The sequence below is a fragment of the Egretta garzetta genome, unplaced genomic scaffold (assembly GCF_000687185.1).
Source record: "Egretta garzetta isolate BGI_Z169 unplaced genomic scaffold, ASM68718v1 scaffold598, whole genome shotgun sequence".
In the NCBI taxonomy this organism is placed as follows: Eukaryota; Metazoa; Chordata; class Aves; order Pelecaniformes; family Ardeidae; genus Egretta; species Egretta garzetta.
In genome coordinates, this window is record NW_009260621.1 from 3,302,197 (window position 1) to 3,328,343 (window position 26,147).

The 26,147-nt window shown below is 53.7% G+C and overlaps 1 protein-coding gene across 1 annotated transcript in view; it reads left to right on the plus strand.

The window, feature by feature from the left end:
* The first annotated feature begins 20 nt into the window (after nt 1-20).
* The window catches only part of LOC104132127 (nitric oxide synthase 1 adaptor protein), a 48,113-nt gene continuing 21,986 nt past the window's right edge, over nt 21-26,147 (plus strand). The window contains exons 1-2 of the mRNA XM_035900768.1: nt 21-125; nt 10,412-10,483. Of these exons, the coding sequence (XP_035756661.1) occupies nt 21-125; nt 10,412-10,483 (177 nt within the window). The remainder of the gene's footprint in view (nt 126-10,411; nt 10,484-26,147) is intronic.

Genomic DNA, 26,147 nt, shown 5'->3' on the forward strand with positions numbered 1-26,147 from the left:
CCGGCCGCCGCGGGGCCGCCATGCCCGCCAAGTCCAAGTACAACCTGGTGGATGACCGGCACGACCTCCGCATCCCCCTGCACAACGAGGACGCCTTCCAGCACGGCATCTGCTTCGAGGCCAAGGTGGACAGCGGGCGCGGGGGGTGCGCGTGTCCGCGGGGGGCCCTGCCCAGCCCTTGCACCCCCGGCCCCCCGGGACTCCCAGCTTTCTGGCTCTCTTCCTGCACAGCCTCGGGTTTTCTCTGCTTTCCCCATTGGCATTGCCTGCTCTCCCCCAAACTCGGCTGCAGAGAGTTGCTGAGGCTTTCCCACCCATCCCGTAAGGATGTTGAAGCTGAACATGGGTCGCACTGGAGAAGGGTCACCCTCCTGCTTTCCCCCCTCGGCTCGCCGTGGCGTTGCTTGGGGACGTTGGCCTAGGAGAGCCAGGGACGGTGTGCGCCTTCCCGGGAAAGAGCGCAGGGCTCGGGCTTTGCTCGGCGTTTCCAGTGCTGTGGGTCATGCTGGCTTGCCGGTATGATGGGGGGCAGGGGGTCTCCTCCAAGGGTGCCTTGTACCCTGGTGCTCGATAAACTCATCGTGTGAGCTGCCGGGGGAACCGCATGCCATTTGCAGCACAGTGCAAGAGGTCAGGGCCGCCCGCCCGCCCAAAATAAAAGCTCACTATTTCTCTTTACATATATAAACCATTCTTGCTAGTAGATTTGGCAGGAAGCGCTATTTATTTTTTTATTTTTTTTTTCTTTCCCTGTTGGGACCTCTCAGTCTCTTGCTCCGCTTAGGCTGTGGCTTCCCACAGTCTGAGTGCTTGTGCTCTCTTGGCAGGCTGGGAAAAAGCCAAGCTACCCACCCGCGGTGCCCAGCCCTGAGCAGGTAGCGCTGGCCGGCAGTGCACCGGGAAGTAGCTGGCTGTGAAATTTGAAAAGGGGAAATATAAAATCCTCCCCCCTTTGCCGTTCCTGGGGGATACGGTTGCAACGCTGATGAGATACTCCCAAGTGAGGTTGACCTGGAAAAAAACCTGGTGTAAAAAAGATTTTGAGTGGCAGGGAGGGAGGCATCTGTCGCGCACCGTTGTCCTTGGAGCACGGGTGCTGGCAAGGGAAGAATCGCAGCTTTGGCATTTAAACCTGTGCGGTGCCCCCAGGGGCAAGGCTGCGGCTCCTTGGAGGGTGCTGAAGTTGTGTTATTTCCCCCTCTTCTTGCGGCTGGGAGGGTTCCTCTGCAGAGGCCATGGCCTGCCTGATGGCAAGCACCGTGCTGCAGAGAGCAGAACAGCAGAGGAGTTGTTTACGGAGCAAACTTAAACCTGCTTTGCAACTCTTTCCTCGGAAAGACCGTGCAAATTCAGCTTTGTGGCCTTTCGCTCCTGGATTATTGGAGCCAACTGCTTGTTTTACTGCCAGCGCCTGCTCACCACTCACCTGTGGGGAGGCTGGCAAAGCATCTCCCCTTCCCAATCCCGTGTGCCTGGGCGGCAGTGCTGTGCTGCTTCCATGCCAGGTTTGGGTAGCCCAGCTTGGGGGGTGAAGAGTGGGAGAGGGGTTCAGTTGCCCCTCGGTCTCCTCACGCCTCAGCTCTTTCCCCTGCTGCTGGTCTGGCTGCATTAATGGGGTGGTGCCTATCAGCCTTTGCAGCTCCTCTTCCTCTTACTTTGTATCCTGTGGCACATGCTAACGCCAAGCACAATCCGTACGAAACCCAGCTTCCAAATTTGTGGGTTTCTCCAGCAGCTCCTGATGCCAGATGCAGAATGCAGATGGCTTAGGCAATTACTCCATCCTTTTATTAGATTGCTGGAGATTAATTAAATGCTTACACTCCTTTAGTTCCTTTTACCCCCAAGAATCCCAAGCGCTTAAACCCGTGTGGCTCTTGTTTTGGCCAGGCACCCAGTGCAAGTCACAAAAATGAAGAATTCTGATTTAGAGCAGAACTTTGGGGGAAGATTGAAGAAGAAAAATGCTCGACTGGGGTGCCGGGATTCATGTGCCTGTCTCCTAAAGCCCTCTCGGGGTTGCTGATAGTGCCGGCGGCGGGGATCACGTTGTTCCAGCCCTCAGCAGCTGGATCAGCGGTCTCTGCTCCGGCAGCCCGGGATTCCTGACGAGCTTGCTTGGGGCTCACTGCAGGGGGGTAACACAGGCCTGAGGTGGTACGCGCTGATTTATTGTTTTAATTTTTAATTTTATTTTTACACTCACACCTTTGCTGTCTGCTGCCACCTTTGAATGGCACGTGTAGTGGATGTAATGCGTGTCTTGGTCCATCAGTACCTGCTGGTATCCACGCTGATGGTCCCCTTGCTTGTGTCCTGAGGGAGTCCCTGTGTCCCAGGGTGAGTGGCCGCGGGCAGTCAGGATTTGGGCCCTTTTCAAGCACAGAGTGATGGACTTGCTCTGAAGCAAGCGGTGCTGTCGCAGGCGGTGCCACCAGGAGACTTGTGTTGCTTGTCCCTGCTGAAGCTACTGGCAGCCATACGCTCTGGCACGGGGACACCGAGCCTGAGCAAAGTGTCCTCTAAGGATTATGTTAATCCATTCTCTGGAGATAAATCCAATAGTTGGAAAATCCCACTCCATCTTCTGAGGAATAGTAACACATTTCACACTTTTGGATCTGTTTTTGTTGGCCCACCCCTCTCTTGGCATGAAACCCATCTGTGTCCCTGAGGCGCCTCGGCCAGGCTGCTGGGAATTGGGGGAGCTGCAAAGTGTCCTCTAAGGATTATGTTAATCCATTCTCTGGAGATAAATCCAATAGTTGGAAAATCCCACTCCATCTTCTGAGGAATAGTAACACATTTCACACTTTTGGATCTGTTTTTGTTGGCCCACCCCTCTCTTGGCATGAAACCCATCTGTGTCCCTGAGGCGCCTCGGCCAGGCTGCTGGGAATTGGGGGAGCTGACTCTGAGGGAAGGAGTCCTTTGCTTTCTTCTGTGCTTTCTTCTTCTTTCTCCTTTGCTTTCTTCTGTGCCTTGTGATCTGAATTGTTGAACAAAATCAAAAGCTTGGCCTCTTGAGTTAGCTGAAGCCTTCTGATGAAAGAGCTGGGAGCCGCAGCGTGGCACAGGGGAGCAGGCATAAATTCCCACTTGTGCAGTGGTTTCCTGGTTAAATGCATGGGTACGCAGAGAGTAAAGGCTTCTTCTGTCCTCCTCCACCTCTCCTCCCAGCACTTCTCTGGTCGGGGCGAGGGGGAGGGGGATGCGAGCTTACTCCTTATCTTCCCAAAGCCTTGGTGCTGCAGGGCAGAACCCAAGGGTCAGCTTGTGCAACACCAGCAGTTCTGCGCATTCAGGAATCATGACTCAGGCTACTCCCAACGCCTCCAGAGAGGTCAGTGTGTAGGGGGAATAAATGGGATGGTGGAGCCTGTCATTGGACTGCCGGACCCCCCCGTCATTCAAGTGCGGGGGTACTGGGTGCTGCCAGGTTTGTGCGGGGAAGTCATTGCTGGCCCCCTCATTAGAGCTGCTCTCAGGAGCTCACTGGGCTGGGCTCTCCTCCTGCCCCAGAGATCTTGTGGTCCAGAGCAAGGTCCCACCTACCAAACACCCATTATTTGGAAACAGTTGTTAATCCTTCAGTCCTGAGGCTCATTAACACCTTTGCAGTGCCCTAATGAAGATGGTTCCCAATGGAGGGGGAAGGTGGGAGCAAGGACCCTCTCTGCTGCTCCCCTATCTGCAGGCGAGGGGAGAAGGGGCTTGTCCAAGCAAGCCTTGGTCCAACCCACTGCCTGCAGTCAGGACTGCTGTGGGCTGGGATGAGACGTGCGCCGAGACCCAGCTTTCCTGAGATCAGACCTGTTTGCAGATAAATGTGGGACTGGAGGTTTGGGAGGATTGCTGTTCTTCGGGGCAGCAGGTGGGGGTTTGGGGTTTAGGTGGTGGGTTGGGTTTTTTTCTTCCCCCTTAAGGGATCTTGGCAACCAGGCATTTTCTCGCATGTTTGTCAGTACTTTTCTCTGCTTTTGTGCGTGGGAAACTGAAGTTGAACCGAGCATCTGCTGCTGTCTATGTTTGGAGACGGGACACGAAGGAGGCTTTGGTCTGATCCAGTAGGTCCCTTCCAATGAACCCCTCCAGCTCCCCGGCTGCCGCCTTCGCCAGGCTGCCAGCGCTGGCAGTGCCTGCCGGTTGCTGCCAAGGTAATTGCTGTATTGGGCAGGAAAGGGCTTATAGCCTCAGGTCAATGCTAAGCAGCAAATGCACGTGTGTTTCCGCTCTTGGGTATGTTTTTATGTACGTAGGGGCCATACAGAAAAGTGTTTGAAGTGAGTTGAGTTGCAGGCAGCTCCGGCCGGGGTCTTCAGTTCCCCTCTTCTGCTCCAGGCTCCCTTCCCAGCGAGGTTCCCCTTTCCCGGAGGGCTGGGAAGCCGAAGACAGGTTGTGTGAAGCTCTGCACCTCTTTAGCTGACTGGGAGAGACTTGGCAGCTTTATTCGGGGGCTGTTTGTACTGACAGCTCTGGAGTACGGTGTGCTCTGTCAGGGCTGCTCAGCCCCGAGCAAAGCTGCAGCATGATTTAGCCCGGGATTGCTTGCTCGAGGCTATAAATAACCTTCCCAAGTGCCACAAAAGTTCTCGTCTGAAACAGTGGCATATTTCTGCCATACTTGTTAAGTCAGTTCACAGGCTGCTTAGTGAAGCTCTTAGCGGGGGGAAAAAAAAAAAAATAAAAAATAAAAAAAAACTCTGGTGGAATTTGGCAAAGCTGCGTGTGCCCAGATTGTGGGTACCGGCCAGGCAGCGCGTGGGCTCGGCAGATGCCAGAAGTCAGGCCCTGCGGGGGGCCAGCCGTGGGCGCTGTGGCTGGGTGGGGTGCGGAAACGGGGGCAAGCGGACAGCCTGGCTTTATCGGCATGGAAAAACTTCGGCTCTCCCGCTGCACCCCCTCGCCCCTGGTGTCCCTGCTGCAGGGCCGCATCCTGCTGCAAAGATCTCTCCCCTTATCGTGTGAGCCCAGTTTTGGCCAGTGAGAGGGGAGGGTGGGTGCGGTGCAGCTGGCTCTCGTGGGTGCTGGGGTCTTCTCCTGGGACGCCCGGAGCCCTGTGTTGCTGGTGCTCAAGCCCCTGCACAGCTCATAGGCAGTGCAAGCCTTTCTAGGACCAGCAGGTGGGTAAGCACTGATATCCTTAGGGCATCAGCTTGACCAGTGGTGCCTGGTGTGAGGTGTCCCTGTGTTAGTGGCCACTGGCTGCTTGCGTGGCTCTGGACGGGTCCGACACGCTGCCTCAAACTACCTGGCTCCCAGGGCTGGATGCACCCCAGTGTCCTCAGGGGGTGGAGCCCGGTTACAGGAGGACTGGGCAGGGCTGGAGCCCTGCAGCTCAGCAGAGAGCCTGCTTGCACCCGCCTGCCGGGCTCAGGCTGGACAGCCGAGGTTTTTTTCCATTGAAGTCAGCTGGCATCCTGACTTTTCCGTCCCCTTTGGCCTCTTGAGCCCACACCACCACAGTCTGAGTAAACTTCCCCCCTTTCCTTCCAGCGAGGCTGGGTGTTCCGGGGGTGTGGGGCAGAGCTGGGGCCGTGCCAGCCCAGCCCCATGGCTCTCCGGGTGGAGGCTGTGCGTGGGAGACTGGCAACACTGGGACAGCAAAAGTCCCAGGAATTGGATTTTTCCTTGCTTTCCCTGACCATGGCAGCCCTAGGAGAAGCCCTTATCAACCAGGATGCAGAGAGGCTGGGTGTTTCCCCAGGTACGGAGGAAATAACGAGATTTCCAAATCTCTGGGGACTGGCACCCTAGCACTTTGGCCCTTGCTTCATGGCACAGCCATGTGTCATGGGGCTGATGTCCGAGTACCTGGTGTGGCTTTGCACCGCCCTGCACTCCTTAGAAATTTTGGGACCCTCGCACCCCATATCTGATGCCTCCAACCCGGCTGCTGGTACTGCCAGTAACCCCTTCCCAGCCCGGGTGCAGGATCCACTGCACAGAGGAGGCTCTCCTGGCCCCGAGGATGGCTGTGTAGCCCGTGGTTCGATGCCCCAGCCGGGGGCTGATGCCAAGCGTGTCTCCTCTGCCTGTGCTGCCAGAAGCAGAAGCAGTGGTTCTTCATCTGTGGCAAGCTCTCTGGCTCAGGGCGGCTTTTTGAGCTGGAAACCCAGCAGCCAGCCAATCTAGCCCCCCCCGTAAGTTGGGTATGATTCAGCCCTGACCTTTGCACGCTGCGTCAGGCTGGCGGAGAGGCTGCGTGCTTCCCTTGGGAAGGTGGCAGCTCCTCCCCGGGAAGGCTTTTGCTGCCTGCCACTGCCCCCCAGCCACAAGGGATCTCATCAACGCCCCTTGGAAGGTGTCCCCCTGTCAGGGATGCGATCGGCCTTTGGTTTTCCGAAAATATCTGCCACCTGCTGTTGCAGAAAAAGCACCTTTGCAAGAAAATTCATTTCTGACAGAGCAGAAAATGAGCAATATTAAACAACCTCAAGGAAAAATGAGAAACTAAGTGACTCGTGGAAACATTGCTTTGGCAAAATGCTCTCCTTTGTTTTCTTGGTGGTTTTTTTTTTTTTTTTCCTCTGACCTGGGGAGGACTGGTATTTCCCTGAACTGGACAGGTCATTTGTAAGCCATGGGTGGAGGGTGCATGATGTGGGCTGCGCCTGGAGGCCCCTTCCAGCTGTGCCTGGGACAGACCGGGGCGCCTGTGTGCGTGGGAGGGGGACAGCAAACAAGCAAGCTCCCTTCGGGTGCCAAGAAGACCGATGGGTGACAGCCACCAAGTCCATGCAATGGCAGGGAGAGGGGCTGCCCTTCCTCAGGTCCCTGGCAGGACCGATAGAAGGCTGGGTCCCACATGCGGGGCTGAGGAACAGCAGGGTGAGCGGGGGGCCAAAAGCACCCTACAGAATAGGTGCTTTGTGCCTGCCCACCCATGCCACCGGGCAAGCAGCCCCAAGTGGCTCTGGCCATTTGCAAAGCGAGGGCTGCCTTTGTGGGGCTGCCAGAGTGCCTCCTTGCAGGAGGGACCCCCTCGGCTGCCCATTCACTGGTGCTCCGAAGCGGGTGGCCTTTCTCCTCCTAATTGGGCTGAGGAGGAGGGGGCTGCCTGGGACTGTCCTCCCCACCGAGCCAGCCGTGCCCCCTGCCTTCAGAGCACGGGGATCGGTGACCCCCTAATCCCGCCTGGTTCTTGGGTGCAGGTGGGGGGGCTCCACCTCTGCCCCCCATCCGCTGGTAGGGTGGTGGGGCCAGGGTTCTAGGGGTGATTATTTGGGAAAGCCGTGTCCTGCATATGTGCATATGGTTTCCTCATCCTCGGTTCCCGGGGGCTTGGGGAGGGTGGGTTCTTTCATGGGTTTATTTTCTTTGTCAGCTCTCTTTCACACTGCTTTATTTTCCTTCCTTTTGTCTCGGGCGCCTTCCTTTCTCCTCCCCGGGCTCAGCCCTGGCCCCGCTGCCTCCCTTTCCTGTGGGGCTGACCTGCTGGCACGGACGCTGGCCCCAGCCCTGGGAGGTGGGACACCAGCCTCTGTGGGGACCAGGGCCCCCTGGCACCTCACTTTGGGCACGCAAACTTTAAAGGAAGGCAAAAGCCCATGCCCTTGCCCCCATGCTCGGGGGTCCCTGGGTCTCAGCGTTGGGGTAGGATGAGGGGGGAGTCCTCCACCCTGGAGGCTCCTGCTGCTTTGCTGATCTCTACCTTGCCTCTACCTCCCCTGCTTTTTCCCACACCTCTTCCCAAAATGGAAGTCAGTGCTGTGAATAGGAGGGCTGGAGGAGAGTGGAAGAGTGCAGGAGCAGCTCTCCTCTCTGTGTGCTTATCACCTGCAAATCTAATAAATACAGGTGGTTTCTCAAGCCATCCCCACTCCTCACCTGGAAAATAGTAGCTTAGCTGAAAAGCCAACCTCCAAGTCCACATTTTTGGGAGGATACTCATTACATCGTGAAGGGTTACTCCTCTGCAGTGCAGTCCTTGCTTGTGATTTCTGCCCTGAAGGCAGAAATAATCTGGGGAGACTTTGTCCATCTGTTGAGTTTTGCAAAATGTGCAAAAAATACCTGCCCCCAGAGTGGAGGGAGAGGTGGGTGTTTTCGGAGCTGTGAGCACAGGAATTGTGTGAAGTGAGCCCACGCTGGGGCTGGAGGTGCTGCGGGCTCTGGTGGAGCCATGCTCCCAGGTGCGGGATTCAACAGGATGCCCCAGAGCCCAGGTTTGGAAGCGGAGGTGAATCCTGCATGGTCTGTGACCCAAGCCCTCAGTTCAGGTGCTTGCAAGCATGGGCTGGAGGGAAAAGAGCTGAATAAGGAGGTGTGTATAGGACAGCATCAAGGCACTTCCTACTGCTGGTGCTGTTTTTCAGGAGGGCCATCCAAGGAGGTCCAAGGTGGTGTCTGGTTTCTGCTCCATCACTTGCTGATGGGGCAGCCCAGCCCTGCCGGGCTCACACATGTAACTACGGGCATGACCGAGTGTTGCTGCTGGCCGAGGTCGTGGTCATCAGCCAGGAGGTTGGCATTGCTCGAATTCATGTGACCGTAGTGGATGGGGCCGTCTGCTGCCTGGCCGATAGCTGCCACCGCTTGCCCTGTGCTTGCACATGGCTGCACTCAGCACTCGCCTGTGCAGGGAAAGCAATTACCCCTGCCAGCGGCAGTGACCTCGCGCTGTTGGGAATAGCTGGAAGACAATAGGCATCTTCTGGCCGTCCCTTTTGCTAGCAAAAGTCTGTCCTTCTCACGCCAAGAAGTCTCCCTTGCCGGTGAGTGGGAAGCCGTGCCGGGTGGTCCCCAGCAGAAGAGCGGCGTCGGAGGCTCAGAGGGAGAGGTGCTGTGGAGCCAAGGTGTTTGCATGGTGGGGGAAGACGGGAAAAGGTTTCTCCCCGTGCTGCAAGGTGCCTGTGTGCCCAGGGCTCTGGCTGCCTCAGCCCTCCTTGTCATCTCCTAGTTTTTACTGATGGTTTCCAGACTTTATGTAAAGAAAAGGGAATTGATTGATGTCAGACACCTGTCTTGATGTGACCCAAACCTTTGAAGGGGTGGGAAGGCTCCGTTTAGGGGATGCAACTAAAAACTTACCAAGACTTGTGGTTTTTCAGTCGGGCATTGGGTGGTTGGGGTCTGGGCAGTTAATGCTGCCCTTGCTGGCGGCGTGCATTGCGGGCTTTAATTCCTGGTTACGTAAAGCTGTCCTGCGTGGTGGCAGCCTGCTCAGCCCCTGATGGACCTGCCAGCTGTTTGGTGTTTATTTTTATATCCCCTCTCTTCCCATCTGCTCTCAGCACCGACTGCCCCGTGCCAGTCGCTGGACGCCTGCCTCCATCTGCAGCCGGGATGGGAGCCGTGCAGCTGGGGATGGCCTCTGCCGTGGGGTGGGTTTGTCGGGTTTGGGGTGTGGGTGCAGAGGGTTAGCAAGGAGGGCTCTCCAGGGTGGCACACACGTGCAAAACCCAGGGGTGGTCGTGCAGCCCCCGCTCCGTGCCCTCGATAGAGGTGGCAGCAGCATCCAGAGGAGAGGAGCCGGGCATCCTGCAGCGATGCTGGGTGAGAAATAACCCCTCTCGGCGGCCTCTGCCTGCTCACAGCCCCCAGCGCGTGTTCAGCCATGTAAGCGCCCATCTCGGCACTGGTGCTTGAAAGCAGTGACCTGGGTTTTCATGGTGTCGGCAAAGGTTATGGCTGTATTCACAGGAACATACAGCCGTGCCAGGTTTAGTGCCCATGCTGCGCTGCCGAGGGTTACGTCAGTGCTCGTGTCGAGATGAAGCGTGGGAGCACAGGGGGCTAGTAAATAGACTCAAAACGCTTTTCTTCTAACTACACATTTTTAGCGCTCTGCATTGACTCTTCATCGCATGTCTGTTTTCTGATCCTTCTTCTGAATCTGCCCTCTTCCATTTTATTTTTAAAAAGGTTTTTGTTCGGCATCTCTCCGTGCTGGGTCGCAGCGGTGCTGCCTTTGGTCCCCTTTGAATAGCAAAGCGGCTCCTTTATTCTGGAGGCTTGGCCTGGAGGCTCGGCATTGCTGCAAAAACAGCCAAGGGTTTGGCAGGGCTGTAATTAAGTAGTGAAGGGCCTGTCACAGGACAGGTCGCCCCAGCTATTTTAGGGATATTCCAATATCCAGGTCTATAATAGATGACTCTGTGGCAGCCGACGGGATATTGGATTATACCTCCGCACTTTGATCACGGCATAGATGAATGAGTCCTGCGGGCCTGATTACTGGAGTTATTTTATTGTTAGAATAAGGGCGGCCGAATCCTTGAAACGTTGTGGTGAGGGAACAGCTTTGCAGCGGGAGGCGCACAAGGCCTCAGGTGCAGTGGGCAAAATGCCGCCTGTTCCCCAGCGGTGCCCCTGGGTTCCCTCCGGGGATGCCATCGAGGCTCTGGTGGGGCTGTGAGGTTTCCAGTGCTGTGGAAACTCGACTAATGGGCTCTTTCTTTCCCTCTAGTACATCGGGAGCCTGGATGTGCCGCGGCCAAACAGCCGGGTGGAGATCGTGACAGCCATGCGGCGGATCAGGGTGAGTGTGGGGAGGATGCTCCTTCCCCTTCTGCATCGGGGTAGCAGGGCACCGCTCCTCCGTCTCCGCTTACAGCCCTCTCTTGCATGAGTCCTCCCCTCCAGGTTATTCATAACTCTATTTTTCACCGTCCCTCTCTCCACTGAGATCGGGGATGGGTGGAAGGTGGGCGTGGGACGTGGGGCTGCCGGCACCGGGTGGGAACTGTAGCATGTCCGCAATTCAGAGGATTTCCCAACGTGTCAATCCCATCTCAAAGGTAACAGCAAACTTGCTTGTGGAAGAGGTACGTTTGTGTTCTACCGCTTGCGTAAGTGCTTCAGCTGCATGAAAATTCGGATGCTGCCTGGATATGCCAGCAGGTTAGTGCCTGGTAAATGGCAATTAAAGTGCTGAGTAACGAGCTCTGTGGCTGGCCAGCAGCGAGCTTGTTTAACAGCGTGTAGGTCGGGGGATGTCAGCTGGTCATGAAGTCATCTGGCTTCCCAAAATACTTACAGTCAGGATACAGGGAGCTGGTGCTGTATAACGCTTGGCCGATCGCCAGGAGAGGAGCTTTTCCTTTGCGCCCCGGCCTCTCGCCTGCACAACTGGGAGGTGTTCAAGGGCGGGCTGAGCAAACCGCACACCCGGCGAGCTCGCTGCCCCAGGCTTAAAACGGCAGGAACTTGTCTGCTCCCCGACGCACAAGACTTTGGGCCGTGGCTGGACCTTGGTCCGATGTACGTGGTGGGGTGGCCACAGGCGCAGGTAATTTGGTCTGCTCCGTGGGTCACAGCAAGGGGTCTGCCCTGTCTTCCAGGAATCGCTCTCTCCTGGGAATAACACTTAATTGGAAGGAGCTGCAGATGGTTGCAGGGACATTGAGTAATGGATGAGCTGTCTTTCTGGTGGCCCCGTGGAATCCCACGAGCATTGGACCTGCTCATGTGGCTGAGCAGCCCTAGCAGGGCTCAGCTGTCGCCCTGCTCCTCCCTCAGCCCCTCCTGCTGACTCTTTGCCATGATCTCGTTTTCTCTTTTTCTCATCACCAGAGGAGGAGAGGAGTATCAAACCCGAGGAGAGGAGTATCAGATCCCAAGGACACAGATTGCAAGGCTCTTCTGTTTCAAACTTCCAGTGCGTCAATAGTTTGTGGGCTTTTCTCAGCGGCTTTCCTACCCACTGCCCTGTCCTCTTGGTGGTGGTTAATGTTGTGGCTGGTGCACAAGTTGAGAAGTCCTTCACGGCATTAGGTTTGCTCACCTTGGTTCCAGACAAGGTTTGGGACAGAACAACTGTTACGCAGTCAAGAGCTCTTGTAAACAGCTGTTTCCTCTGCTGCCTTTCAACATAAGACTTTTGAAAGAATGCAGGATTGGCACAACTTTGAGGGCTTAAATAAACCCTAGGGAAAAAAAAACCCAACACCAAAACATCCTTGTTGACCAATCTAAATAAACTTAAGCATAGTCTAGAAAATTCGTAAAGCTCTGAATGGCAGGGGAAGGATACAAATTAGGGTAAAATAGTGATTTCTCATGGTGAATGATGTGCTTGAAACACATCTCAGCCTGTGCTCAGGCTTTCTTGATCTAGTGTAAGACAGGAGAGATGCAAGTCCTTGCGAGGCCGTGAGTTTACAGATCAGATCTGCCAGAGAGGCTTTTAATGTCTGTTTATTTGTCGCGGGGTGCTGTTTGTGAAGAGGATGCCAGGGTGGTTTGTTTGACGGAAGTTTATGCGTGTAGCCCTTCCCTGTTTTCCTGTGCTTTGCACTGGCTTTGCACCCAGCAGCAAGGCATTACCGTGGCATTGCAAGGGCATTTGCTGGCTGGGCTGGGTGCCGGAGGCTGGTTTCAGTTTGGCTGGAGGTCAAGGAATGCATGTCCTTCTTAAAGCAGAAGGCTAGTCATGTTCTCTAAGGAATAAAGTAATCCCAAAATATTGGTGTGGGGAAACCAGAGGAAGAAAAAGCTTATTTAGGCACAGAAAGCAAGCGCCGGGAGATCTTCAGGCGCAAGCTGCAGTGGTTCTGCATGTGGTATGTGAAGCAGCTGCTGACCCTGAGGTTTGTGTGGTTCTTAATGCAGTCCCTGGTTTAGGAGGAAAGTGCTGTGTCCCAGCTTGTTCTGAGTTAGTCGCTAATGGTGAAGGAGGGGGATCCTCACTGTCCCCCCTGCCGCTTCAACTCCCCTTTCGCAGTGCTGCCTTCGGCCTAGCTGCTCACGGGGCTTTGCCTCTATTCAATAAATGATAAAAACCCATGATCCTGCAAAGAAGTGAGGAAGCACCCTGCCTGACAGTGGGGGTCCCGAGGAGGAGAGCACCCTGGAATCCCCCCATAAACTGCCTCTGCTGGGCTGGGAGCAGGGAGGGATGGGGCCATGAGCAGCAGCAGCTCCTGCAGCGCTGCCTTCCTGGCAGTCGGGACTGGGAGCACCGCGGGTCTGGCTGATCCCGGCTTCCTGTTTAGATGGAGACCTGACCCTTTGGGGGCAAAGAGGAGGACACGGCATAGCTGGCATTGCTGGGATTCCTGCTCTGGCTGGGCTCTGCCACCCTGCTGCCGCTCTCCTGAGAGCAAAGCAGAGCAACAGCCAGGGGCAGAATGGCTCCACCAGAGCAAGACATATATATCAAGCCCAAATCTGGTCCCTTTTGTGGCTCTGGATTGAGAGGGACTTTATACAGGGTGTTGGCATTGGAGGGCAGGGATGGCATCCCCTTCCTCCCCTCTGCAGAAGGGCTGGTGGTGGCATGGCCATCCTCACAGTGCTGGCCGGAGGGAGGGTTTCTGTCCAGAAGCAGGGGGATGTTGGAGAATTCCTGGGATTCTCGCAGCTCTGGGGAGAGGAGGGACAGGGTGGTGCTCAGCCGTCTGCTTTGCCTTCCTGCTTTTCCTGCCTGCATCAGCTGGGATTGCTGGGGACATGGTCCCATCTTGTTCTGTGTCTTGGTGCACATCCCTGGCCCTGAAAGGACTGGGTGGAACGGGACGTTAGCCATGCCAGGGATGCACTTGGACAGCAATTTCATGAGCGTTTGCTGCAGCTTTCCTCCAAAGCCTACATATTCTGGCTTTCCTGCAGAGGACCAATAGCCATGTTAGTACTAATAAATACAATAGGCCAGGGCTTGTTTTCCTGGCAAGCAGTTGGGCTTGTGTTCGTACAACTGAACCCCTTCTCATCCCAAAACAGGGTGACCCAGTCCATGTTGTTTCATGCCCTAAAATGCCTGGGTAGGTTGGCCTTCAAAATGCTCCTTGGCTCCTCTGGATGTAGGGTGTGAGAGACTGATCCATAAGTCCAGATCGTTACCCGTGGGCGCCCAAACATCGAAAAGTCCCAAGCTCAACAGCAATTAAATGGAGGTTAAAGCTGCAGCCAGCCTGTCCTGCCGGTGTAAGCCCAGGGGACCATCCTTGCCCAGGTTCTCCAGGGAAGCGGCAGCCCCAAGGCCAGAGTGCTCTTCTGCTCTGTGCTGGTCATGGGCAAAGCTTGAGAAATTCAGGTGGGAGCTCATGAGGGTGTTCTTGGACAGTTCGTATGTCCATCAGGTACCGAAGAGGGTGTTACAGTGCTGGAGAGCAAGAGCCCACTTGATGCATTTTCCCAACCATAAGGACTATGAGTTGTTGAAGATTTCAGTTTAAAGTGCCTGAGCTAGCTGCAAGACAGCCTTTCTTTTCTTTTTTTTTTTTTTCTTTCCAGAATGGCTGAGCACATGGGGCCCTAAATGACAACGATAGCTGTATATTTTTTTTTTTTTTATGTCAATATATGCGAATGCTTTCCTTTCTGTGCCCCTGGCATGTCTGCAGTGCAGCCAGTGCTACCTGGCTGGGGCTTGGCACGGTCGTTCTAGAGAATTTGGAATCATCCTTTTTTTGCTACTTGGACTGCTGAATGCAGCTTTAATCCAGGTTTTCTTTGATGCCAGAAAGGCTGAAATCCTATATAGGCACTTCTTAAAAGCTGCTTCTGTGGAAGTCTTCTGCAAGCCTGTTTCTGGGAAGTGTCCAGCTGAGTTTTGCAGGCTCAAAATAAGAAGGCATTTCAAGCACTTTAAAATCTAGCTCCTACAAAATCTACACCTCCTACTCTGTCAGGTACATCTGATTTTGTGGGGCTTCTGCTTTGCATAGCTGAGCTCTATTTTAGCAAATTGGCAAAATTGCTGAATTTCAACGAGCTTGTTTAAAGCAAGATTTTGCGTCCTCTGCAAGCCACATGCACAGTTGGCTTGGTGTGAAAATTGATGCATTTGGCCAGTTATTTGTGTAGAGTGCCTGGTGTAATTTTGAGCTCATTTAATTAAAATATTTCCGAGATACCCCTGTTCCTGTCGTGGTGAGTTTTTAAAAACGTTAGGTCATTTGCAATGATGCTGCCTTCTTTTTTTTTTTCTTTTTTTTTCTTTCATCATGCAAGGAGCGGCATGGCTGTCCCTGCCATAAAACAGAGCAGGATTTGAAGGCGGGCTGGCCCGAGCCCTGCCTGGGGGGGACCTGCGTGGCGAGCAGTGAGCTGGCCAGGAGAGGCTCAGGCTTTGGCCGCCTGAAGAGCGCAGCCTGCTCTTTGCCAAGTCACGGCACTCGGCGCGAGGTGAATTATCGGCCAGCTAATGACCTGACGCAATTATCCGAGATGAAGAAGATAACATATTAGATCTGGGAGGAACCGAAGGGATATCTGTAATAATTTCAATTGCTCTTTCAGTGCTCTGACAATTGCAGTGAAAAGGGTGAGGGCTTCCAGGCGAGTTCATTGTGTTTCTCCCAGCACCACCAGCGCCACTTAACTTCATCATAAAATAATGGCTAGTCTGGTGTTGCTACCAATGTGCCTCCTGCTCGATTGCATGAAATGGTTCAGGATCTCATCTTGTGGTTCGTGTTTATTCAATAAACTGGTCAAATTAGTACCCGGATTCACCGGAGCAGCCTTTTGACCAAGACTGCCCACAGGGGAGGGATGGTCTCCAGGAGGGTTGGCCAAAGCCTGGTGGCTCTGGCTTTGGTCTCTGTTTTAATACCGTGGCCGGGATGCAGCGAGTGCTTTCCAGCAAAGCTTTGAAGGTTACTGGCAGCATTGAGTAGGGTGGGTTTTATGTACACTCTCTTGCGATGCATGTTTAGTAAAATTACAAGTTTGAGGAGGTAAATGACTCCTTGTGGCAGAGGGCAGGCATCTGCACCTTCTGATAAGAAGGTGCAAAGTGTGAGCCATTAACACTGGAAAGCGAGGTCTGAGCCTCCAAGGAAGCCGGACAGGGATGGGGCTTTGGGCTCTGCTCACCAGAGGGACTTTGGGAAGGCGTTCCCCAGCCGATGTGAGCAAGCACTACCCGTGCTGGCTGTCTGCTGGGCTTGCTGGATCATGTGGTGGCAATAATGACTGGGCTCAGCCGGACGTGCAGCCCGACAAGTCCCGGCGAGGTAAGAGATAGGCATGATCCTCTTCCCTCAGTAGATGGCCTAATAAATAAGTCATGATAAGCTCATTGCTTTTTGGCTTTCAGCAGTGCCCTAGCTAAGTGTTCTCTGCCAGGCCTGGGGTGGCAGTGTGTCCCTTCTGGCCAGGCTCCAAAGAGCAGTGGGGAGGAGAGCTTGGTGGCAGGGGGTCCAGCCTGGGAAAGAGCAGGGGTTGGGGAGCCAGCGAGGGTGAAGGAAACTGTAACCCAGAGAGGGGAGTATGCTTTTGGAAGGCCGATGAGCCAGGAGGCACATTCTGGTGTGTGGTCTTCCCCATACCTCCTGTCTCTCTGGGATGCTCAGCCCTTCTACTCTGGGCAAGTGTCCCACGGGCTGGTGGTGCTCAGGGCTCTGGCAGGAGCACATCAACTGATGCTGGGCATGCCAGCGCAGGCAGCAATGCCTCTGGTGGGTGATGCTGGGCTGTAGCCAAGCAAATGGCTTGGAGAGGACTGGGAGCCAGGTAGGCACCGAGCCTGGGGCAGGACTGGAGCTGCCGGCAAAAAGCTGGGAGGCAGCAGTGCCTCATGTCCCCTACATCCCCATCACGCATCCTTGCCTTGTGTTTGCTTGGGTTGGCCTTTCGTCAGTTGGGCTTTCTTCCTTCTCCAAGAGCCGACAGCGTCTCCCTGTGATTCATCTTGCTCCCCGGCTGGGGGCTTTCCCAGACGGCGCTCGCGGTGAGTCACGTTATGGCTCGCCGATGCCATCATCTGAGCCACTGGCAAATACCTGCTGGGAGCTCAAGGGAGAGGATGGGGAGTAACGTCTGCCAGGCTCCCTGAACGTGGGGGAGAGGGCAGACCTGCAACATCGCTCCTTCCCAGCCTCGGGGCGCTCTGCCAGCTCCCCCCTCCGGCCCCGCAAATTCATGGAGAGCCTGCCAAGTCACTCCACAAATGTCTGTCCCCTTTTGTGCCCTTGTGCTCCCTCTTCTTCCTCCTGCTTCACGCTTGTTCTTCCTTGGCAATGTTTTGTCAAGCGGGCGTTGAGCATTGCACTGATGGGTTGCATTATCCGTCGGGCTCAGCGGAGCACGTGCAGGGGTGTCGGTGCATGCTGGAGAGGTGCCCCTGGCTCTCCGTGCCTCCTTCCTTTAAGGCTCTCCATGTTGCACACACATTTTTGGTAGCTCAGCAGGCCTGGTTCCGTGCCAGGGCTCAGCTGCACTAGAAGCAAGGGAATTGGGTGCTGCAAACCTTGCTTTCCGCAGGAACACGGCGCAGCTGGAGCGCTGACGCAACGTAACGTCGGCAGCACCGTGAGTGCTGTGGAAGCTGCCGGTGGTGCTGAGGTGGCTCTCCTGCTCTCCACATGCCTGCTCTGGCTTTTCTTCCTGCCGAGGAAGGAGTGATTTGTTGCACGCTCTGGCTCACAGGCATGATTGGATTTAGTCTGGCTGTCAGGGGGGAGGTCTGCAGCTTGTTCTGGGAGATTTGGAGTCATGAGAGCACTGGTAATTGCTGTTCGTGAGGGTTTGAAGAGTTCTTACAGAAACTGTCATCCTTTGATAGCTCTCTGCTCCTTCTGCAAGGTGACAGAGCTGCCTTTGATTGCCTGACCCTCTGACTTGCATAAGCCTCTGCAGAAAGTACTGTTATTGAGGGAAAGGGCTGTGTTCAGTGTCACCCTCCATAACGCACCCAGCTCAGTGCTCTCCAGCCCCATCACTGTCACCAAGAGGTGACAGTCTCTTCTGCTTCTAAAAGCTTGCTGGCGAAGATAACCATCTCCACTTGTCTTTGCATTTTAGAGTAAATTCCTAACTGCATAAGAATAAGCACCTGAGAGGTTGCTGAGAGGAGAAAATGGGTTTGAGAGGAGTACACTGAGGTGTGGCGGATCTCAGGGTCTGCAACTCATCCTGGCACCTCCCAGCACTTTCCCGGTCAGCACAGTGGAGAGCTGGACCTGTCTCCCTTTTCCAATCCCCTTGAGTTTGTGTCTCCTCACACCCGTGGCATTGCTTTTATTTTGCGTTTTTTTCTTCTGGTTTACTGCAACGTGGAATTTTTCTGTGGTTTTTAATAAATCGGGGCTTTCATCAGTTTGCTGCCCTCACAGCAGTGTTTTACTCTTGGGATGGAGTGGGGTCCCAACGCTCCCCTGTGCTGACCACTGGAGCTGATGTTGCATGGACCTGAGCAGGAGAGACGCGGGCAGCTGTATCCTGGGTGGCCGCCTCTTCCAGCCAGGCGCGAGCGTGTCCGGAGAGGATACCTGGCTCTTCCTCTATGATTAAGGGGAGAAAAAGCTTAGGAAAAGGAGAGCAAAGAGTAAAAAAAACCTCACAAGCAGGGGGGTCAGGGATCAAGCAATATTTGATATCTGTTTTATGGATGAGACACTGAGACACAGGGAGACTGAGTGACTTGTCGGATTCTTTCCGAGGGAGGCATCCCTGCGCGAGGAGCCAGACTGAATTAAAATCGAACCAAGCTGAAGCCAACACTTTAAATGCTACTCTTGTGTATGATCCTTTCTGCTCTTGTGCTGCTCTGCCAGTCCTCGAAGGCCAAGGACCCCTTGATTTAATTTGTCGAAGCGTTCTCCTCTGCTGCATCACCTCAGAAGAGAGGCAAAGCACGGAGCTGCAGCCTCGCAAAAAAATGCCATGTGCACCAGTTTCTTCACTGCTAAAATTAATTCTTGGTGGTTTTGGCTTGGTGCAGCATGAAGGTTCATTCCAGGCGGTGCTGTACACAAATGGCCGAGGGGGAAGAGCAGCCTCAGAGCCTGCCTCGCAGCCGGCGGCAAGGTGAGAAGAATTTTGGCACAGGGTCTTGTGGCCGTGAGAGCTGTAAGGGCGGGTGTATTACGGCGTGTTCCTGCGGCGCGTGGGAGCGGAGGAAAGGATCACATCTGTTTTAAGAGGAGAGGCTGCAAAAACTATTGTGTGAGCTGGTCTGTGGAATGGATCTCATTTAATTTGGGAGCTGGAGGAAAGGACGTGTCTATTGTAGGACAGCAGAACAACAAGCACAGCCCAAGAACAAGCTAGAGGACCCGAGTGCTCTTCCAGTCCCAGCGGAGAAGGGCTGTAGCATACAAAGCACAACGGAAGCCCTGGGGGTCTCCTGTCTCCTCCTGCCTGCACCTCCTTGCCGGTGTCCCTCTGGACGATAGCTGGTGGGTGAAGAGATGTGCTTCAACTGGGATTTTTGGAGGGATTGGACTTTCCCAGGCTACAGTGAAGGCTGCCAAGAGGAAGAATCTAGGTGAAGAATGTAGCCAAATTTGGATGAATTTTAGAGAAGACAGTGTTTCTTCCTCAAGCCAGGCTTCACTGATGGAGAACAAGGGTCCTAGTGATTCTTAATCTGTCACTTGGTCTTCACCAGCATGAGTTTAACATAGTGGAAAAAAAAAAAACCCAACCAAACTAGTTATCCTTGCTGTATGCTTCCCTATGGAAACTGCTGATCCATTTCAGCAGAAACTGCAAAAATCACCCTGAAGTGGATATTTACTGCAGGAAACTTCAGCAAAGATGGTTAAATTTCACTTTAATTCTTTAATTGAAAACAGCCCCACCTGTGACGTTTTACAGTGGCGTTGGATTGCATTAGTGATATGCGTTATAGAGAGCCATCTCTTCCTTTTTCCCTTCCAAAGCCTCCAGTTTTGTTTTGGCATTTTGCTCCAATGACATTTTCTTACTCCCTCTTAACATCACGGGTGGGGCTGGTCTGGACTCCTTCACGCACTCCCCGATCCCCAGGAACTTTGGGGATGTGTGTGTCTCTCTCCAGTACTGCAAACACAAAGAGCACATCTCTGCTGACCTCTACACACACGCTAAGCAATCCTCTGTCTTTAAAAAAAGAGAAATCCAGAGTAATTGGCCAAAAGCTGGTGGTGAGCGTGATTCGAGGTGTGGGTCCCACCAAGCTTTCTGTGAAGAGTCGGGTCTTTCTGTGGTTCGAACGGATCCAACTTCAGCTCCCAGCTAGTCCATCTTCTGTCTTTGCCTGAAACCAAAGAGCCTTCAACATGAGGAAGCTCTCCCCGAGTCCCACGTCTGAGCTGCGGACAGTCCCCTCCTAGCCTCATCTTTGGATAAGCTAAATAGACTGAGTTTAACCTCTGGGACCCGAGTCTGGGAAACCTGCCTCGTGTTCCCGTTGCCCTTTTCTAAACTCTTTCCTGTTGCTGCTTTGAAGTGTACGATAAAGCAGAACATGGTATGTTGGGATGTATTATATTAGTTGTTATTTCAACAGGGCTATGTGCTTTGCTGTGTGCATTGACCTGCTCATGTGCCCAGGACCACGCTATCTTCATGGTGTCCTTTCTACTGGGATGACGCCTTTTGATGTCTCTGAGATTTTTTAGGATGCGTTTCTGCATCTCATGGATGCAGCTTCTGTTCCTTTTTCCTTTGGGAGCCTGCTTGGCCAATGCCATATAAAATCAACCTGAAATGAGTAGATGCCAAGTTCCTGTACAATTGACCTGGATAGCAAACACCCTGTGTTTTCTTCCAGACCTGCATAAAAATGAGCATTACTGTGCTCTCCTTGCTGTGGGGCTTCCTGTAAGCACAGTGGCATTCTGTCATCTGTCTCCATCATTGCTTTCATTTTTGGGATCCACTGGTGGATTTTGTCACCTTAATCTGGGCTGCATGGTTGTTACAGATAACATTTTTTGTCAAAATGCATGCAAAGGGGGGAAACAGCAATGTATTCTCTGAAGTTTCTTAGCCAGCCTAATGCCTCTGTGAGGTACACTTTTAATTTTATTGAGATAGTTTAGGATCTCAACTTGCCTACAACTAGCACTGTGCCGGGTTGTACTGTGATCCTTTTGCTTGACATTCAGTCCTGTATTGGCTGTTTTCTAACTCCACATGAAGTCTTGGAATTTTTATTAGTTTTTTTCAAGGATCTGAGTCTATAATTCTTTCTAAATCTCTCCAAATGGCATTATTCGGACTTTTTGACGTTAAAACCTAGAATTCAGTGAATAGGAACCATGAAACACGTGTGGTATGAATAATTACCTCTTTTCTCCAGTTACAACCCAGAAACGCTGTTGAGCACCGCCGGCATCTAATGAGCCCCACAGGGCTGGCTTGTTTCTGATGCGCTGAGCGTTTAATGCTGCTGCTCATTCATTCTTTATTAATTGTCTGAATTTCGTAATTGCTGATTTAGTTACAGTATTACCAGCTTGCCTGCCTTCAGTTTGTCACGGCTCTTCCGCCTGGCTCTTCTCATCTGCCTTTTCAGCTGGCCTTACCCAAGCTTTTTATGCAACTGTGGCAGAGCAGCTCTTTGGTGAGCAGTAAAAAAAAAACCAAACCCAAATAAATCATGTATTTCACAACTCGGGATGTAAATCTCGCCGTGTTCCGGGTTGGCTCCCTTTGCTGTGCTGGCACCTCCCTGAAGCCCTGTGTGTGTTATGCTCTTGTGGTGCCCCTCACCCTGTCACCTGCCCGGGGGGTGGAATTGGGGTGTCTTTAGCTTGACCTCGGGTAACTCCGTGCTCTTCTGCGGTGTCAGGCCTGCCTCCGGCCCCGCTCCGTGCAGGTGAGGAGGATCTTGGGTGCCTTGAGGCAGGGTCTGTCTTAGAAAGCAAGCATTTGGGGAAGAAAGCTGATCTTCAACGCAGAAATGTTATTTTCCTGCTGGGGCAGAGGAAGGTGCCCGGCTGGGCGCTACCTGCGCTGCTCAGCACCCAGGGTCCCCCAGGGCATCGACTCTTGCTGGTGCCAGAAAGAGGCAGGAGTTTAATTAGGGTTTACTGTAAACGGGCATGACTAAACTGCTGCAAAAGGCAATGCTTTTCCTTAAGCTGAGCTCCATCTAGCACGTGGGTTCAAACCCACTGTAGCCTGGATGAATGAGGCCATTTCTAGTCTCTGGGAGCTTCTTACCTTCTTCAAAGGGGGACTGCAAGGAGCCGTCACCAAACAGCTTGTGCACCCGCTGCCTTTGCCTGCATAGGTTGAACCAATGCATATCTAATTAAAAATACCACAAATTCCAGTCAGATGTGGGGTTTCCAAGGAATGTTCTTCTGCTTATTTTAGCCACAGGTGGTAAATATTAAAATGTGCACAGCTCATCTCTTGTCTTTTATCTCCAGGGTTGTGAAAAGCAGCGCGAAAGCAGTGCCTGCAGATCCGTGCAGAGCCCACTCCTTATTTTCATTAACCAAAGGGAGCAGCTCCAAGCCTGGTTATTTTTGCAACCAGTTCAACCAGTATCCCATACGTGCCCACGCACCAGTTAATTCGCATGAGCTGCACTTGGTCATCAGAGATGGCAGCGTGTGAAGGCCAGCGGGTGGGAGCTTGCTGCCTCCCACACCAGTCCAGTCCGTGCTGTTATTGCTTCCTTGGATTTCTGAAAGGGCTTTAGAGATGTTTTCAAGGCTGGGGGCTAGCCTGTGTCACAGTCACACCGACCATCATGCCTGGCTGAGAAGCGCTGCTTGTCCCAGCCCATGAGCAGCCACTCCCCATCGGATCCATCACTGTGTGTGGCTAAGCTGGGGGAGAAATGATATGGCTGTGCTGGGATGGGGTCCCCAGCTTTCTCGTATAAGCTCAGTATTAGTTAATCCCCAATGAAGCAAACAATAACACGTACACAGGGACCTGTTGTTGGCCTTGATGAGCGGCTGGGTGGAGCTGAGGGATGTTGCTGGGAAGCGTGCTACTGCACCACCGGCTGCATCCCTTGCATGCACCCTGCTGGGTCCTGCACCTGGGTCACACCAACCCCATGCAAGGCTACAGGTTTGGGGGAGAGTGGCTGGAAAGGTGCCTGGCAGAAAAGGACCTGGGGGTACTGGTTGGCAGATGGCTGAATATGAGCCAGCAGTGTGCCCAGGTGGCCAAGAAGGCCAACAACATCCTGGCTTGTATCAGGAATAGTGTGGCCAGCAGGAGTAGGGAAGTGATCGTGCCCCTGCACTTGGCTCTGGTGAGGCCGCACCTCAAATACTGTGTTCAGTTTTGGGCCCCTCACTACAGGAAAGACGTTGCTGGAACATGTCCAGAGGAGAGCAACAAAGCTGGTGAGGGGTCTGGAGCACAAGTCTGATGAGGAGCAGCTGAGGGAACTGGGGTGGTTTAGTCTGGAGAAGAGGAGGCTGAGGGGAGACCTGATTGCCGTCTACAACTGCCTGACAGGAGGGGGTAGTGAGGTGGGGGTCAGCCTCTTCTCCCAGGTAATGGGGGACAGGATGACGGGAAATGGCTTCAAGTTGCTCCAGGGCAGGTTTAGGTTGGACATTAGGAAAAATTTTTTCACTTGAAGTGTTGTCAAGCATTGGAATGAGCTGCCCAAGGAAGTGATTGAGTTCCCATCCCTGGAGGTGTTTAAAAGATGGGTAGATGTGATGGTGGGATGGCAGGGTTAGGTTAACGGTTGGACTTGATGATCGTAAAGGTCTTTTCCAACCTAAATGATTCTATGATTCTATGTTTCTGTCCCCTCTCCCTGCACACACAGAGCAGCCGTGGGCAGCGGGGCAAGTGGCCTTGGGAAGGGGGGGGGCATCCACTGATATGTCTCAGGTCTCCTTTGAATCTCTGATTTTAAGGTTTTTGGAAAAAAAAACCCCAAAAGAACAACCCACACAACACTCTAAGACTGAGACAGAGAGTTGTGAAACCCCTATGGATTTCTTGTAAGGGAGATAAATAATCTTGTAAATGGATGCCTGCAAAAGAGGGGGTGAGAATAAACTCTTACCTAGGGGAACTTTACCCTTTAACTGGTGTTGATTTAATTTTTGCCCATTCTGGTTTCTCTGAGAACCCTGTGAAGCCCTGCTTAGACTGAAGACGGCTTGTGTCCGTGTCCCCGTTTGCCAGCTCAACTCATGAAATGTGGAGGTAGTGAGGGGAGATTGGAGGAAGTGGATCGAGGCAGCGATATGGTAGGAAATAGCAAACCCAGCAGAAGGAATTTACTGTGAAGAATTCAGTGTTATTGGGAAACGTATTGCATGTGATAAATGGGCGTGCTGCGATCCAGGGATTGTTTCAAAGCGGCAACCTTGACTCTGCTCCGCTGCTCTCACAGCGTGGGTATTTTTAGACTGATTCCCGTTTATACCCATCAGTACTCACAACTGTCACAGACGGTTACTCAAATTAAACCTGAAGTTGGATGGGAAAATAGGCACTGACCTTGTCAGTACAAACCAAAATCATCTCTTATTTCAGACGAATGCATGGCACCTCGGAGCCACGTTTTCCCATATGTGCAAATGCAAACTCTGAGGAACCGTGGAAGAGTTTTAAAAAGCATCATTAAACCCAAGAACAAGCATCCAATACTTCATTACTCCTCCCCCCCTTCCAAATTACTGTGCCCTTTGATTAAAGTCTAGCTACTGGCAAAACCACCAGCACTGGGGTGTAGACAGGATGACGTGGGAGATTTAAGCCTGAGGAGCAGCTCAAACCCGAGCTGGCAGGACGGCAGAGGTGTGTCCAGCGTGTTTGCCCATGCCGTGCCAGCGTTTTGCCGATGCAGCCGGTGGGAACCTTGGTCCTGCCCCCAAACACCTCTGTGACTCCCTGCCCTGCGATGGGAGCCATCCACTCTGCGGGCACAGGCTGGTTTTGTCCCAGGTTTTGGCAGCAGGAGAGGGGAGCACAAGCAAAGTGACTGCACTGTGACTGCACTGTGACCCCACTGCCCTTGCCCCTTTCTCTCCCAGCCCCAAGAGGGAGCAGGGGGGTGCTGCTGGCACCCCACAGGTGAGCACCCTATGGATGTACAGCATGTGGGCATGCCCGCAGCAGGGCCCATACCTTGCAGCTGCATGCAGGGATTGGGATGATAGCGTGGGCTCACAGCAGCCACCATGGGACTGCGTGCCCTTGGCAAAGGGGGAGTCCTCGGTAGGCATAGGCAGCAGCACAGTGCTGCTAGGGCAGCTGAAAGGCAGTTTTCTAAAAATGGGTTTTAGCCTATTTATTGCTGATCAGATTAGTAGGCTAGGCAGGTATTCCACTGTACTCCCCTCCAGCAAGCTCGAATCCCCTGTGGGCTTAAAGCTCAGCTCAGAAACGGTGGACTGTCAGGTATTTTGAAACCTTGTTCAGAAACACCTCTTGGATGAAGCTGACCACCCTCCTGGGAGGTATCCTGCTTTCCAGCCGCTTCATCCCCCGACATCTGCTGCTGTCCCAGTAGAGCTGGGGCGATGCTTGAGGGAGACGCGGGCTGGGGCAGCTGGCAGGTGTCTTTCCGCTTTTGGGGCGGCAACCCGCAGCGAGGGCAGCGGGAGGGAGCGATGCTCCACGCCTGGGTTCCCGTGGAGGGTACCCCAGCAGGAGCCCTGGTGCTCTGCTGCCCTGGCAGCTGGGAGCTCGGGATGCTTGCTGCCTCTGTTCCCTCCTGCGTGGCAGACCGTGCCCAACCAAACATCCCGATATTCCCAGACCTGTGTGGCTTGGACAGTCAGGGACTCATCTTCTCATCTGCGTGGCTACTCCTGGCCAAGTTGCATCTGTTCGCTACTGTGCCAAAGCTGTATTTTAAATCATTCCCTTTTCCTCTCCAGTGCTCTTTTCTTTCTGCCGCTGTATTTAGAGGTACTGGACGTGTTCTCTTGTTTAGCTGAAATGGTGAGGCTCCTCTTGGATGGCCAGCACTCCATGCTGAAACTCGTCCGGGAGGCCTTTCTCTGTGCCACTTCCTTGTGTGTGCCATAAGTGTGCCTGGGCTTGTGCTGCGTGATTCTAATGAGATCTCCGGTTCATCCTGCACGGAGGCATTGCAGCTTGCCCGTCCTTACCAGGCATGGTTGCATTTGATGCATCCCATACGTGTGCTGCCAGTGGCGGCGCACAGCACCTCTGCGCCTGGCAAGCTGGGTGCAGCGTGCACCTCACCTACGTGTGGGCTTTCCCAGCCTTTTGGCCCAAGAAATTGTTGGTTTGCAGGACACGCAGGCACGTCGTGGTCCTGTGCTTACTGTGCTGCCCACCTTGGTGTGGTGCAGCCCCTCCATCGCTGGAAGTCACAGCCATCCTTCTGCTAACAAGGTGCCAGAAGGAAATAAAGGAGAGATGTTCCTGGTTGTGGTCTGCTCCTAGTGCTCCCGCAGGACGCCGGCATTGAGCTCTGGGCACTGTTTACCCCACAAAGGGGATGTGGGCACCAGGTGCTGCCTTCCTCTCCTTCTGCTCCCTGCTTTCCGTGCCCATCCCTGGGGTGGCTCAGCACCCCT